The sequence below is a fragment of the Trifolium pratense genome, linkage group LG3 (assembly GCF_020283565.1).
Source record: "Trifolium pratense cultivar HEN17-A07 linkage group LG3, ARS_RC_1.1, whole genome shotgun sequence".
Classification (NCBI taxonomy): Eukaryota; Viridiplantae; Streptophyta; class Magnoliopsida; order Fabales; family Fabaceae; genus Trifolium; species Trifolium pratense.
Window position 1 is genome coordinate 41,883,878 of NC_060061.1, and position 17,297 is coordinate 41,901,174.

The 17,297-nt window shown below is 28.3% G+C and overlaps 1 protein-coding gene across 1 annotated transcript; it reads left to right on the forward strand.

Moving 5' to 3' along the window:
• Positions 1-4,994: 4,994 nt before the first annotated feature.
• On the forward strand, positions 4,995-7,318 carry LOC123915127 (transcription factor MYB64-like). Its single transcript, XM_045966276.1, has 3 exons — positions 4,995-5,413; positions 5,721-5,847; positions 6,590-7,318. Exons 1-3 carry the CDS (start codon positions 4,995-4,997, stop codon positions 7,316-7,318), a joined length of 1,275 nt encoding a protein of 424 aa, XP_045822232.1.
• The last annotated feature ends 9,979 nt before the right edge of the window (positions 7,319-17,297 follow it).

Genomic DNA, 17,297 nt, shown 5'->3' on the forward strand with positions numbered 1-17,297 from the left:
CAAGCCGGTTTTGTAAGGATGAGTTAGGCCCAATACTCATTTCTAAGATGGTATCAGAGCCTCTCCACGATCCGTTGGGCCACCTGTTATCAGGTTTCCGCTATCGGGCCACCTACCGTTTATATCCACCCACCAAGCCCAATAGTGCTGGGCGTGAGGGGGTGTGTTAAGAGTTCCACATCGGTTGAGAGATGGCCTGACTAAGTGTTTATATACTAGAGGCAATCCTCACCTTACAAGCCAGTTTTGTAAGGATGAGTTAGGCCCAATACTCATTTCTAAGATAAACCTCATTTTTTTGCCATTCAGTTTTAGACTCGTTCACAAATTCGCTGGTTTCTGCAAGTGGTGTCTGATTGATTTACTCTATCTTAGGATTTATGGTTCGTTTACCTTTTAAAATGTTTGTTTTTTTTTTTTTTAATCATTTTCTTTTTAATTTCAATTAACTTAAGGTGTCACAGTTTTATTATGCGTCCCGTTTGCTTAAATTTTTTTTTCCTAAACAAATATATATTTTTTGACATGCCTACTAATTACACTTAATAGGTTTTTTTTTTTATAAGCAATTGCACTTAATATTTTAATTTACTCTCTCATCTTTTCTCAATAAACTATAATCAATAAAAATTGTTTTTACATCTTTTCTAGAAAACTTATTTTAAGAATAAAACAAAAGAAATACTCTATGATGTTTTTCTTTTTCGTGACGAAATATTTTATTTTTCTTAATAAATAGTATAATTATTGTTTTTTCTCTTATAATTTAAAAATTACTCCACTCTTCGAAACCCTAAATTTACATATTCCCTTTTCATTACTTTTGTTTCAAGAGAATACAACCAACAACGGAATCCAATGATTTATTTCTCCACACACCATACCAATCATAACTTCACATAATTTTCGTTGACAGTCCATGCACATTACAAAAATTTGATAGAGGAAGCAAGAACATGTATTACCCGGAACAAAGCAAACTTGATCAACATTAAGAATTATTGAAGATATCCATTCTGATGAAACCCTTATGACTAAGGATTTTTTTCAAAATAGGAAATTGGATCATAGAGAGAATCTTGATTTGGATTTGCTATAAAAATCATCTATTGTAGTATTTGGCCAGTTTGGGTCAAATCGCCAATTTTCAGATTGGATTGGGTACTCGGTACTGGTTACCCACATTTGTTTCTAATTTTTTTTGTTGGTAATTTTGTAAATGATGGATCATTATATGCTATGTGAAACTCAATGGTTTTGTGCTCTCATTTTATCTAAGTTAAGTTTTTCTATTTCTTGTCTTTTATTTTATTTTATTTTCTGGTTATGCTCACCATGAACATATTGAGCAGTTTTTTATGTTATCACAAGTTTATAATTAGTCAATTTTAAGTATCAACGAAGGATCCAAGAGGTGAAGTTGATAGTGGCAAATAGAATAAGGTGATTATAAGTCTAAAATGGAATTATAGTGGTTTGATATAAGCACAATAAACTATAAGAACATGATGTATCTAATACATCGATCCAAGAATCGAGAGTTGAAGTGAGATGTCAGAACTATAAGATTGAATAAGAACCCTTGAAACATAAGAATAGTCCAAAGGGGTTTGAGGTAATATAAGGTAATTGGGATTTTAGTAATGGTAAATCATCATGACAATATATAGATCAGACCTTATTGATTTAGGACACCCTCATGCGCTTGTTCCAACATACCTCACCTTTAGATATGATTTTAAAAAGGATTTTTCCATAGGAAAAAGAAATTAAAGATTTGGAATTTGGTTATTTATTCCTGTAATGAATCAACATGGTTTTAATATATATGTTCATTCTTATGATACAATATGTTTCTTGTGCAGGGATCGATATTTTTATTACGACGATAGAACCGTGCACTTGCGATCTATTGCTCATTACAACATAAAGACTAATTTGTCCCCGATATATAAATGGCAGGGACTATTTTGGTATTATTTTTTGTTGATGACTAAATTGTGCCTCGAAAAAATTGTCAAGATCCAAATTGAGTCTTCCCTTTTAAAATAATAAAATTCATCATAAAATACTTACAACTAACATCGCAAGCATTAATCCCATAAGTCCTAGCTCAACTGCCAAAAATGCCAAAATTGTTAGGTCGACATCGTGACCCGGGTTCGAACCCGGGATCTCACAATTATATCTGAGTTTAATTTCAGTGGATTACCACTTCATCTAATAAAAAAAAACATTGCAAGCATTAAAGATTCAAAATGACCAAAGTTTCAAGTATACTTTGCAAGCATCAAAACAAAATAACCAAAGCATAAGAGCCTAAATTAACTAGGGCTCACAAATAACAAAGTTCAAGAGCCTATAATGCATCAAAGTTACAAATTAGACTCATTAAGAGCCTAAAGTCCAATAAAAAAATATCAAAATCAAGAGTCTAGATAGTACTCCCTCCGTACCACAATATATGTCACTTTAACACTTTTAAACATATTAAGAAATGTAATTAATGTTGTATAGAAAAGAGAAATTATGAGTTGATTTATAAAATTGTCCTTCATTTATGATTAGGAAAAAATAATTGAAGAATTGAAATAAGAGAGAGTAATAAATAGTTAAGGGTATAATAGTAAAAATAATATTAAATGCTCCGTTAGTAATGTAAAGTAACATATAATTTGATACAATTTTTTTTTCTTCTCAAAGTGACATATGATTTTGTAAGGAGAAAGTATTAGAGTTAAATATATATTTTTTTCTTCGAATTAGTCGTTCTTTCAAGTTTTGTTCCTATTAAATTTCAATGGTAATTTTTACTCTTCATAATATTGCCGTTTATAAGAGTAGTCCTTATGTATTAACAATAAAAGTGAATAATAATTTTTTTTACTTAACCAAAAAAAAAAAAGTGAATAATTTTTTTTGAGCCACTAAACTTAAAAGCTCACGACCAATTTTGCAACATATAATTTTCCAAGACCTTGTAGTGGATATTCGTCCTTAAAGTTAAAGTATTAACAATCAATGTCTTTTTTCATGGTTGAGCCCATTGATCCCATTCTTTATCCTCAAGAGGGATAACGTACATGGCCATTATCCACATATTCCTTGACTGTCTTTGCATTCATCTTCCTCATTGTTTCTTTCATGATGCATGTTTTGAGATTATCATGAACATCTTCACCAAAAATATTGAGTAGGTTTGCCTTGTATGAGCTCTAGTGTTAATTGTCTCTTTATCACTTTCGGAACTAGGGTGAGGCTGGGGTGGGTCGCAGCCACCCCCGAAAAAATAGGAAATTACTAATATACCCTTGATTTTATTATAAAATAAATAATTATACTAGATATATATATTTAGTTACGAGTCCAAATACAAAATGTAAGCTTTAGCCTAGTGGCTTGTAGCATGCCATGACATACTCAGGTCGTGAGTTCGAATCCTTTAAAGCATGAATATCCATATGCATATATCAACACAAAAGAAGAATAATTTATATTTTTTTTCCAAAAAATATATAGATATATCATCAATATAAAAGCAGCACAATTTCTATCTTTTTCTCAAAATATATATTATTCAGAGTTACACGATTAAATTTTTTAATGACCAAATTTTTGCTTATTATGACTTAATTTTTTGTATGAAATATAAATTTGTGCTTAGAGTATAATGGGGACTAATGGGATGATTTGGCAGAATAAACGGGTACTATTAATGTAAAATATTTTATATTATCGATGCAAATTTTATTTTTTCTTTAATTTATACATTATAAATTTTTTCTCGGCCTACCCCAACTTTTTTTCCCAGTTCCGCCACTGCTCTTTATCACTCTCGGGTTTGTCCTTACGAGTGCCGCGATAGAAATTATGTTAGCATTTTCACTTGTCCAAGCAGAACTAACCATAGTGTTTTTTTCTATGTTACATATTTCCAAAATGTAATTGTTTTCGAAGTATATTAGACACTAAAAAGAAATATATTATTTTAGTCAAATATTGAAAATTAGTTCACCTTGTTGTGACTAGCTAGTCTAATCCTTCCGCTATATTTATTTTATCTTTATTTTATCTAATAATTATCTTTTTATATTTGTCAAAAAAAATCTTTGTATATAAAAAAAGGATGTCTAATATGAATCTGATACGGAAGTCAACTTTACTATTTTTAATAAACACTCAAAGCTTATATAAATATAACGAAATTGAAATGCTCAAAATACCCATGTCTCCGAGTCTGCAATGTTGACGATACCAAAGTCATTGGTGGAATATACATTGGGTCGAATCTGATCTATCAATCTGAGCTGAACAATCATCGAACCAAGACGGAAAAACAAAATAACGTCACAACCAGACGACGACCAACACAACGTCGAACTAAGAAGACGAAATCACAAAGAAAAAATTAAATATATGTGAAAATCAATATTTTAAATGAAAGAAAAATTAATTTAGAGGGGTGATTTTAGGTTAAAAATGAAGGATGGAAATGAGAAAACCTTGCTCATCTTATTTAAATTATTAAACTTCAATCATATACGTGTGTGCCTAAAAACAAACAAAAAATAGTTGAAAATTTTTCATACTCTTTAATGATTTTAAATATATAATAATGACTCACAATGAAAAATTAATCATATTTATGTCAATATTCCCATTAATTGGCCCATTATTATAATAAGGACATAATAAAAAAATTTAACAAAAATTCAAAATAAATTAAAAATTAAAATATACTTTTAATGAAATAACATAGGGATTAATATTAGTCCACTGATTCCTCCTAGCTCTCTAAATTTTGTCTAAAAGGAATATCATCGGTTACAATATATATGTTTTATTCCTATCCATTGGATATAGTGCATAATCAATGGCTACTAATACATATGTCTAATTACAAAGGCTTGTAATAAGCATGTTATATTGTTTTTTGTTCTCCTCACACAAAGTTCTTTCCCTTTTTGTGATTTCATTCTCCATAACAAAATTTCATGAAAGAAGTACGTGTAGGTGGTGGTGATCATATAAAGATCACCAACCACTCTTCAATTGGTCCTCATTTGAGTGCAATTGATAGATTCTTATGGGGTCAACAAAACCATATCCCTCAAAAGAAATTTCAACAAAGTGTTGATGATCAAAATATGTGTAGCTTTGATTATTCTAATGCTTTACCCTATAGTTTTATGTGGCCTAATAATAACATGATTATGACTCAAGAAGCTAGCTTTGTTGATCATCTATTGGCAAATGAAGAGGTGATGAATTGGTCAGACCAAATTCCTTCATTGTGTGTGGAGAAAGAAGATGTGGTCAATGGTTTAGGAAAGGGTGCAAAAGTTGGAAGAAAACCTAAGAAAGTGCCTTCTTTTTCTTTGATCAAAGGACAATGGACCGAAGAAGAAGACAAGTTTAGTAGCTTTTTATTTTTCTCAAAAAATTAGTTAAATTAAATTAAACTAAATTATTCGTCTTCTGGTACCTCTTTGTATTATGAACTAAATTGTTTGTTTGTTTTGTGTATGTGATTGTATGTGTTAAGTGTTTTTTTTTTGTTAATAATATATATATATATATATATATATATATATATATATATATATATATATATATATATATATATATATATATATATATATATATGGACTAAATTTTAAGATCTGTTTTTTTTTTTGAGTAATAAAATGTTTTGTTTTTTTTTGCTATGTAAAACAAAGGAAATTGGTGAAATTGGTGAAGCAACATGGTGTAAGAAAATGGTCTCAAATAGCTGAGAAGTTGGAAGGAAGAGCTGGAAAGCAGTGTCGAGAGAGATGGCATAATCATCTTAGGCCTGATATTAAAGTAAGTTACTTCTTTAATCCTTAGTATTTTTTAATATATTTTATTTGTTCTCTATAGATCTAATGTTTATATATACCAATGATTTAGATTTGATGTAGGAGTGTGTGTTTTAGCTTTGACAATTTATCTATGATTTGATTATTATTGAGCATTTAGATTAAGATTTGATTTGATTTTTCTAAGATCTATCATTGGCATTTGCGGAGTTTGATCAATTTTTCTTATGAACTTGCGGGCGGGCAAGAAAATTTCCTAAGTCTAAGATTAATACATACATGGCATAACACTGACACTTTCCAAATTAATCATTCACATGCATGTTTAGATTTCACTATATATTTATTCAGAACTTAGTTTCCTCCAATAACGTTTCTTACATTCTTCCTAAACCCACGTTTGGATTAATTGACAAATTATTAAAACAAAAATCTTGCTATAATTAGGGTTTCCCTCCAAAACCGAAATTACCTTGACAAGGTTTCCCTCCATTTTCCTAATAATTAGGGTATCTTAGTTCTTATTATAGAATTTCTTGATTCTTCAATAAAAATAATAAAAAGGTATTTTTTTTGGAAAGTAAAACATCATTAAATTGTTGAACTTGGATATCCTATAATGTTGCAGCCATAAAAACTATTAACTTAAAAATGCAGCATCATACTACAATTCTAGAGTATCTAAACACTAACTTGTTAGATGTTGGTGGATGGTTAAATTTGAACTTTATATTAACATGTTGCAGAAAGATAGTTGGAGCGAAGAAGAAGAAAGAATACTAGTAGAAAGCCATGGCACGATTGGAAACCGTTGGGCTGAGATAGCAAAGAAAATTCCCGGAAGAACTGAGAATGCAATCAAGAATCATTGGAATGCAACAAAAAGGAGACAAAATTCGAGGAGAAAGAACAAAAGGCCTCAAACCACAAATGGTAAACCACAATCTTCTATTCTCCAAGACTATATCAAAACTTTGACTCAAAAACCGTCCACTACTACTACCACTACTACTACTGCTGCGTCTAGCTCCACGTCAGGAATATCTGAGGACCCTTCTTCAAACCAATCCAACCTTGTTTTTTCCGGCCTTTCTCATGAAAATTCGTCGTCACCACTTATAGATGAATCTTATGATGATGAACTTCTCTTCATGCAACAACTTTTCAAAGCAAATAATAATGCTGAGCCAGTTAACCCCTTCTACAAGAAACCCTCTTCAAATTCTTATTCATTGGATTATTCTCCTCAAACTAATAACAATAATCAGATTCTCTCTGATGTTAATGATCATGGTTTTGTTCATTCCAATTACAATTCCAATTCCAATTACCCTATGATGAATAACCTTAATTCTGATCACTACTTTTCACCAATGCTGAATGGAATTCATCACAACCAAAGTAATGTGAATTATTCAGATGGAAAGAGAGAGATGGATTTGTTGGAGTTGGTTTCTTCTGCTCAGTTTTTTTAATGTTGTAGTTATTTCCAAAATGATGAATCTTTCATTTGAATGTTTTTTTAGTGTGTTTTTTTTTTTTTTTTTTAATTTTATGTTTCTTCCACGTTGAATAAACTATGCTTCCACTATAGCATAGTAGTATGCATTTGACATTAATTTGCATTGTTTATTTGACATTAATTTGGATGGTTTAATCTTTGGCTTTGTTTCATTTTAGTGTGTATTTTCCACTTTGGATTAACTATGGTTTGTTTGTCCTATGGTTTGGAATTTATGGATCTATATTTTCTACCGTTTGTGCAATTTAAAACCATGTTATATTTGAGGTCAAGTTTACCAAGCGATAAGTGAATAACGTTGCTTATCATTTAGCAAGAGCAGCTTATTCTATTGCTAGTCGTCATATCTTTGAAACGATTTCTCGTTGTATTGAATAATATTTGATTATTGAAATGAATTAAGTTTATTATTATAAAAGAAAAACATGTTATATTTGTGTCAATTTTTCTTGTAGTTGAACTCTAGATGATAATAAACCTTTTTTTTGTGAAATTATGCAACATTTTTTTTGTCAAAAGTGGTCAGAACTGCATATATAATGCTTCAAAAAAAAAAAAAAACTGCATATATAATATAATTGTTATGAATAATATGTAATGAATGTCCATTATTGTGTAGGTTTTCATGTCCTCTAATTGTGTCCTATAAATAGGACCCCTTTGTTACAATGTAATACACACTTGTGAATAGAATAATACAAAGTCTATTCCTTTCTCTTCTCTCTTCTTCTTCTTCTTCTCTATTCTTGTTATTCTCTAGGAATAGTTTATAACACGTTATCAGCACGATAGTCTCTCCCCTTTCAAGAAAGGTATAGCAACAAAGGGAAGTGACAATTTTATTTTATGTATGATTTTTTTATTCTATTCTTTCAGATAATTTTTTGTCTTCTTGTTTTTTTATATTGATTCACAAACCTTCGATCCAGAAGTATCGTGGTGAAATTTTTGAAATATGAATCCTGAAGATTCATAGTGTGATAAAATTTTAAAATATGAATCCTGAAGATTCATATTATGATGAAATTTTAAAATATGAATCCTGAAGATTCATGGTGTGATAAATTTTAAAATATGAATCCTGAAGATTCATAGTATGATGAAATTTTAAAATATGAATCCTGAAGATTCATAGATATAAGTAAAATGAACATCAATCCCTGAAGGATTGGATAAATAACTGATTGAATATATATTTGATCCGTTATACAGTTCTTAAACAATTTTAAAATCAATTTGTATTACCCACGAATTCCTGAAGAATTCATTACGGATACATCTTTGAAGGATTGTACAATTAAATATATTATAATATAACGAAGAATATGGATTATTCTTATGAGGATTGCATAAAGGATTATTCTTACATTATAACAATATTATATAGTTCCTGAAGAACTTAAAAGAAAAATCAAATTATTTCCTAAGAATTCGAGAAGAATTCAATATACATATCCATGGGATAGCTTTATCGGTTTTTATAAAAATTTTGCAATCTACAAATTTCATTGGATTTATTTATTTATTGTTATATTGTACAAAACATAAAAAAATTAAAAAAAAAATGCATATCATACGCAAATTTTGCATGTATCATATTGAAAAGTATAAACAAATTATTTTTCATACTTTACCTATTCTATGCATATGCCAATTTTTTTTTTCAATAACTTACTAATTAATATACGTTACATTATAATTATTATTATAGGTTACATTATAATTATTATTAATTTCATTATGTTACTATTTAATTTGCATTATAAAATTTTATGTTACATTATATTAATATTAATAAAGATAATTGGAATTTTTTTTTTGACTGTGTTTATTATGTTTATCTAATTATTTGCTTAATTTTATTTGATGATAGTATCAATGAGAAATGAATGAAAAATCATTCCCAGAAATGAATGAAGTCCGACCCACTGATGTTATTCCATTCACATAAGTGAATGTAGCAACACACGATTATCATGGACAAAATTGTGGTTATGGTCGTGGTAATAGTCATGGCCCCGGAAAAAAGTGGGAAAATAAGCAAAACTATTGAAAATATATGTGACATTAGCTAGTTCCCGAAGAACAAGAAAAGAAAAAGGGAAAACCTTAATATTGAAGCATCTTTGAATGATTGCTCAAAGAATAAAATTTTCTTGAAGAAATTATGAAGATTATTGTGATCATTATATGAAGATCACTTGTGATATAGTTCTTGAAAAGCTAAAGTTTTAATATTAGCGCATCTTTGATGGATTGCTCAAAGAATGTGCATTTTCTTAACCAATATTATGAATATTATTGGTATAATTTTTGAAGAACAAATAATTTAACCATTCATGAAAGATTGTAAAATTGTGAATTTCTCTAACCATTATGAATAGAGATTTGTTGTTGAGTTCCTGAAGAACTAATTTTTTTTTACAACATGATTAAAGTCCACATGATCTATTTGATCTTAGTATAAATTGGACCAAAATTAAAAGAACGATTATGTATGTCTCTTGAATATGCTCCTGAAGTAGCAAACTTATGAAAATAATTTCAAAAATATTTGGTTAATCATATTTTAGATTGGTACAATTTCAATAATTATCAATTGAAATGTGAAAGTTTTTACATGATAATTCGACTTTATTTCTCGATGCACAACTTAGTAAGATCTCTATCTATCTATTTTATATTTTACTATGAGGTAGACGATTATTATTCCCTATGAAATATATGCTAAGCAAAAAGTTAGATTTAGCTTTTTATACATTAAACTTTGAATTTATTTTATGGTGACAATGTTTTCTTAAGCTTTGAATACAATTATTTTCTTAATTACTTATAATTATAATTCGGTTACAGTTTGTAAATATAAACTGGTTTTTAATTATTCTGTTACTTATTTAAATCAATTTATTGATTTTAAATTATTAGATAAAAAAAAATTAACTGTTACTGTTTTATAATTCTGCTGAAATCCACATAAACATAATTGTTAGCATGAAAATATTCATTGATATTACTATTTATGAAAAATTAAATTTTATATATTATTTTTGGAAGGAATTAACTTTTATATTTAGTAGTACAAAAATTATTGAAGGTTTCAGAAGAGCCAATGCATTGTTATATCGAGAAATAAAGTTACGCTTTGCCAATATATTGTATATTTTTAAGTCTTAAAGATTTTTTTTTATGTTTGAAGGATATTCGCATAAATGAATATCCTATTGAAACAAGAAATGGATGAGATCTTGTATCTCTATACATTACGAGACATATTATCAACATTTGCCTCTAGTTTGGGGTATATTTATATATATTTGTGCAATTGAAGCACATGTTCTTGTAAACCAGAAGTTTACAAATCATAATAAGTTTGTAATTGGCAAGATCGGTTGGGTCATCTCTGATCTATTATGATGCGAAAAGTTTCTATGGATATGTATTGAATGGCCAGAAGTTCATTCAATCTAATATTTTTTGTGTATTACTAGCTCGCAAAGAAAATTGATAAATTAAGAAAACGAGCGTCTCTTATTTTTTAGAATATATATAAGGTGATATTTGTAAATCAATACACCGATCATGTGGACCGATTAGATTTCTAAAATTTGAATTGATGCATCAACCAAATGGTCACATGTATGTTTGTTATAAACTCACAACCAGAAGTTTGTGAGATTATTTTTAAGAGATCATTTTATATATATTATTCTAGAAAGTATTTGATAAATATCATATGTTAATTGAAATTTATACCAAACATCTTATGAAATATGTTCATACAAAAAAAAAAAAAAATAATGGACCTGAAGATCCATTCTAAGTTATAGTTTGGAACATTCAAACATGTATGTTGAGATATTGAATAGCATCATGCCAACAAATTATTTTATACATAAGCTCTCCCCTAATTTATTTGAATTTTAGTTTATAAACATATTTTCCCATATAAACATTTTTGGATGTGTTGGATACGTTTCAATTGCTCCAATATAATGCATTTAAATGGGTAGTAAAAGAATATTGGGAAAATAATTTTTATATGAATCTCCAAAGTGAGCCAATAATTGGAGATTTTTTTACAGCTTTATGGGCTGATTATCAATTGGTGAATTAGTTTTCCCAATATTAGGGGGAGATAATAAGCAGCTAAAAATATGAACTAGAAGTTCAATTGAAATGTTTTGAAATAAATTAATAATTGTTATTTTGATCCTCTTAGAAATCAATATGAACCAGAAGTTCAAAAGATAACTCATTTGCAAAGTTTATGAAATCAATCAACAGCTGCTAATGCTCCAATAAAAATGAATGTCTCTGTTGGACAATCTAATATTGCAAATGATTCTTAACCACGCTTGAAGCATGGTAAGCAAATCGGTTTCAAGGATAAATTCCTCAAATAAGATAAGGAGCTAAAAAAGAGAAAGATGACCCAAGTGAGGATATGAAAATCTCAAAAGAGCATTTGACATAATTGATTTTTCAGTTCCAGAAGAACTTATTAGGTACCTAAAATTTATGAAAATAAAGAGATCTCAATAAATTATGTCATGAATGGAATACGATGAAACCGAGATGAAGTCAACGTTGACAATATTTTTGCACATAATAAAGCGCTATATATGTGATAAATGACAATGAGGATCATAAATCAAAGTCTATTAAGGATTATAGACAATGAAATGATTGACTAAATAAGATAGACGCAATTGATACAAAATTAAACTAGCTTTGCAAAGCGAAATGTTTTTGGACCAGTAGTCCATTTCATCTGCAGATGGAGATAAATCGATATGAATAAGTTTTCAAGAGAAAAATAATAAAAACAAAATGTTTAGAGTTTGAATTGTTTATCAAGTATATTGATAAATGTCAATCATTGATTTTCAAGAAGGATATTCACCTGAAGTGAATTCAAAAAATTAATTAAGTTGAGTAGCATCTGAAATACTCAATTCATGTGAAATATGTGTTTTAACGTATTTTACTGGCTCACTTGATAATGATGATCCCTGAAGGATTTAGTTATATTTGACAATAAATTATTTATATCTGAGGCTTATATTAATGATAAAATATCATCTAGACTCCCGAAGAGCTTATGAGATATTCTCATTTAAATTTATAATTTAAATAAGATTATATAGCAAAAGTATTAAAACAGTTTGACATTGACAAATCTAATTTGTTGTATACTAAAAATGGTTGCAATGTCATTTGATGTGTCATGCCTCAAGAAAATGATGAACAATTTGAATTGGTCCTGAAGTACCATATCTTAATTCAATTAAGCTCACTAATATATTTGCTATAATTTCGTAGTATTTTATTTTTGCCTATTCATCCAACCCAAATATTGAAGTAAAGCAAAACATAGAATTATTTATACTTTAAAGAAACAACAATATCATCCAATCATGTGAAGATTTTAGCACTACATCAAGCAAGCTGAGAAGATGTTTTTGTTGAGGATTATAATTCAACACATACAAGAAATTCGTTGTTTTATTACAAAATGATGGTTCCTGCAACAACTCAACATGAAGATAATATCAGACGCAGTGCTAATTTAGAGAAGAGTATAATAAAGAAGATATGACAGAATTTTCTACAGAGTCAACTTTTAGTAAAACTTTGGAGCAGCTAGTACAGAAGATTATTTGATTTTTCATCTCATGTATAATAATTGTCTTTATGAGGGGGAGATATAAATATGTTCTGCACTCTTTTTCCCTTCACCGTGGTTTTGTCCCACTGGGTTTTCCTGGTAAGGTTTTTAATGAGGCAGTTCACACACAAATGATGATGTACTCTTTTCCTTCACTAGAGTTTTTTTTTAGAGAAAGAATATCCTTCATGGACATTCAAGGGGGAGTGTTATGAATAATATGTAATGAATGTCCATTATTGTGTAGGTTTTCATGTCCTCTAATTGTGTCCTATAAATAGGACCCCTTTGTTACAATGTAATACACACTTGTGAATAGAATAATACAAAGTCTATTCCTTTCTCTTCTCTCTTCTTCTTCTTCTTCTCTATTCTTGTTATTCTCTAGGAATAGTTTATAACAATAATGTATTTATCAATTGAGTTTAGTTCACAGGAAAAATTTATGCAACATTTTTTAATTTTTTTTGGTACAACAACACTTTTTTAATTTACTCATAACAGAAAACAAATAATTCCACTCGATCGAATTTTTCCGAAATCCTCTTTGAACAAAATCAACTTCTTCTTTTTCTTTTTTGCTTCATCAACTGCAACGCTTTTTTATTTCTTAAAATTAAGCAAGAGTTTATTATTATTATTATTATTATTATTATTATTGAGTATGATTCTCTACCATCATGATTTATGCATGGTCTTATTGTTTTGGGTTAAATATGTATTTAGTTCCTACATTTTGTCCTATAGTTAAGAATAGTCCCTACATTTTTTTTATGATGAAAAAAAATCCTACATTTTTTTCAGTTATCGAAATTGGTCCTTGCCGTTAATTTTTTTTAACAGAATGCTTATGTGGCGTAGCTAGCCAATAATTTGATGACACATCTTCTTTCACCATAATTATTGTGCACCTTTTCATACCAAATCTTTCACTATCTCTCTTCCTTCACCAACTCATTTTTCCTTCTATGGTACACCACATAAGCATTCTGTTAAAAAAATTAACAATAATTATGGTGGAAGAAGACACGTGTCATCACATTATTGGGTAGCTACGTCTCATAAGCATTATGTTAAAAAAAAAATTAACAGCAGAGACAAATTTTGATAACGGAAAAAAAATGTAGGATTTTTTTTCACCATAAAAAAAATGTAGGGACTATTCTTAACTATAAGGCAAAATGTAGGGACTAAAAACATATTTAACGCTATTGTTTTTTATGCTATTACGGCTAAGTCACTACTCCATTGTGGTTATTTAATGTGCTTTAATCATTTTTCTTCCGTTACATATTTTCTGCTTGCTCAACGCCTTCTCAACTTAATGCTTTAAATCATATGAATACACTGACTTTATAATATTTAGGTCAAAGTTGACATTAATTATTCTTGATGTAACAATTCATATCAGGGGAATTTTACCTTGTTAGTTAAATTGGGAAAGTGGGATGAAATCATGAAATTAAGGTGAAAAAGAGATGTAAAAATTAGTCTTGTTTGATACGAAAAGAAAAATTATATAGTGGATTGGGCGTTAGCCCTCTTTTACTACAAAAAAAAAATTATATAGTGGAAAATAATTATTAAAACAAAAGTTAGCTCGGCCTAGCGAATTTCCAACCCTAACAGCCACCAAATTGTACATGCATGAACATGTTTTCTTCTAATTGTTGTCTTCGATGTTTTATATTATTTTGTTACCGGCATAGATCATCAAATAAAATTAGAATACTTAATTAGATGCTTAATTTGTAAAGCTATGTGCTAAGTGTCTTTAACTTCTGTGTTTTGTTAGTTATTTGGTTGGTTGGTTGATTATATGTTGCTGCCATTCTCAATTTTTTTTTTTGACTCAACCATTCTCAATATTTTGAGAAGCAATAGTTTGTTTCTTGTTAGTATTTATATATCAGGTGTGCAAGGAAAAACAGAGAAGCTCTAAATAGAAATTTATGAAACTTTTTAATCAACCACTTTAGCTCTCAAGTAATTCAAAATAACAAAGCATATAAAAATATAAATTCCTAGGACGTAAAACAAAATTTATGAATAATTTATTTGATTTATTCATACATCCACCATTAATATTAGTCTAATATTGCCTAAGAATAACATATAGCGGACAAACTAAATCTTATAAATAATATAAATCTCCTAAAGATAAATTAAAACCCTAAACTGATAAATAAAAATGATTAAATAATTATTTCAAAATATAACTAAAGCTTGTTTGAACCATTCTCCAATATATCTTCATAGACAATTCCTCAAAATCAGTGACGATTAGGCATGTTGTTGTCAGGTTCTACTAGAGCAGATGGTGGATGTGGTGGTGGATGATGATCAACCCTCTTATGACGATCACAAACTTCAAGAGATGAGAATATTTTTCCACATTCATCACATCATATTTTATGCCGATAATATTCATGGATCTTCAAACGAAGTAAAGTTTCAAAGGTTTCATGACATTCAAAGCAAGCGTAAAAATCCATGTACGATTCTTAAACAAAAGTTACTAAAAGACAAAGACTAGTTTGTTAATTCGACAAGTAAAATATATAGAGTAGTGCAATAGAGTGTGAGGTAACTCACAAATTTATATTCAGTAAAATATATGGTTATAATTTAAAACAATATATCCATGTGTACACAACAAAATATAAAAATATCTTTATTTTATTTTTCTTTTTTTTACACAAATTTTTTTTAACTTATTCCCACATGTTTTTAGATGGGAGTTATGCGGTGCATATTTTACCATATAAAATAAAAAAAATATTTTTTAGAAATCCTACATTAATGTTGGTATATTGAGTCACAAGGTTCGAGAGATTAGTCTCTGCAGTTGCACGCAGAGGATACCCAATATACACAAAAAAAAACTGAGATTTTATATTTTATTATATCATGACGATAGCGGTGCAAATATTTAACGGATTTGTCATAAAAAATAAACAAATATTTTATAAATATATATAGGGAATATAAAAATAGAATCATAAATAATATTTTTCATTAAAAAAACATAAACAATATTGTTACCAAATTTACTTCTAACTATTAATAATAATAATGTTCTTAATGAAATTTCTTATTTTTTTTAACAAGAAATTTCTAATTTTTTTATTAAAAAATATACACGGACTATTATTTGTAACTTATACGTAAAAATTGGATAAATATTTGTCATTGACAATTATAATCAAATTTATTCATTTAATAAGTTTTACAAAAAATAACATAATAATTTCACTTATATTTTAACAATATTATATAACAAATTTTTAAATATTTTATTATAAATAAAATTTCAACATTATATTAATGACAAACTTAAGTATCGAATAAAATTCAATGGACCCATGTAAATGTACGGGTCTTTAAACTAATTAATGAAATAAAATCTAGCGCGACCTAATCTATTTCCCAACCCTAACAGTCATCGAGTTGTATGCATGAGCATGAACATGTCTTCTACTAGCGTTGTCTTCGATGTTTTATATTTATTCTTGTTACCAGTGTGGATCATCAAATAGAATTAGAATACTTATATAGATGTTTAATTTGTAAGGCTATATATATTGTGCTAGCTAGTGTCTTTAACTTCTGTGTTTTGCTCGTTATTTGGTTGGTTGGTTGATTATATGTTGCTACCGTTCTCAATATTTTGAGAAGCAGTAGTTTGTCTCTAGTTAGTACTTTTATCAGGTGTGCAAAGAAAAACAGAGAAGCTCTAAATAGAAATTTATGAAACTTTTTAATCAACCACTTTATCTCTCAAGTCATTCATGTTAGTTAATGTGCTGATTTTATTCCAGTGGAATATGATAAAGTAATGGAAATTATCTAGTGTAAGTGAAGAGTTACATAATTACATTAGTAAATTGTCAATGTTATTAGTGGAAGTACTTAGTGCTTAGTGGAGTGTTTAATTATGGATTAAACACCTAGTAGTGGTAACTCTTTGATAGTTGTAACCATCACTACTCATGCTATATATATTCATGTGTATAAGATGTTTTTTGACATAAGAAAAATACATGAATATTCAGCTCCAAAAATATTATCCTACTTTTTATAAAAAATAAATAATATTATCCTACTCAGCAATATAGTTTATCATATACATATACTACCCTTATCATTGAGTAAATTAGTGTCAATTACCACCTCTAGAATACCACCAACAAATCAAAATTACAAAGCATAAAAATTTAAATTACTAGGGGCGTAAAACAAAATTTATGAATAATTTATTTGA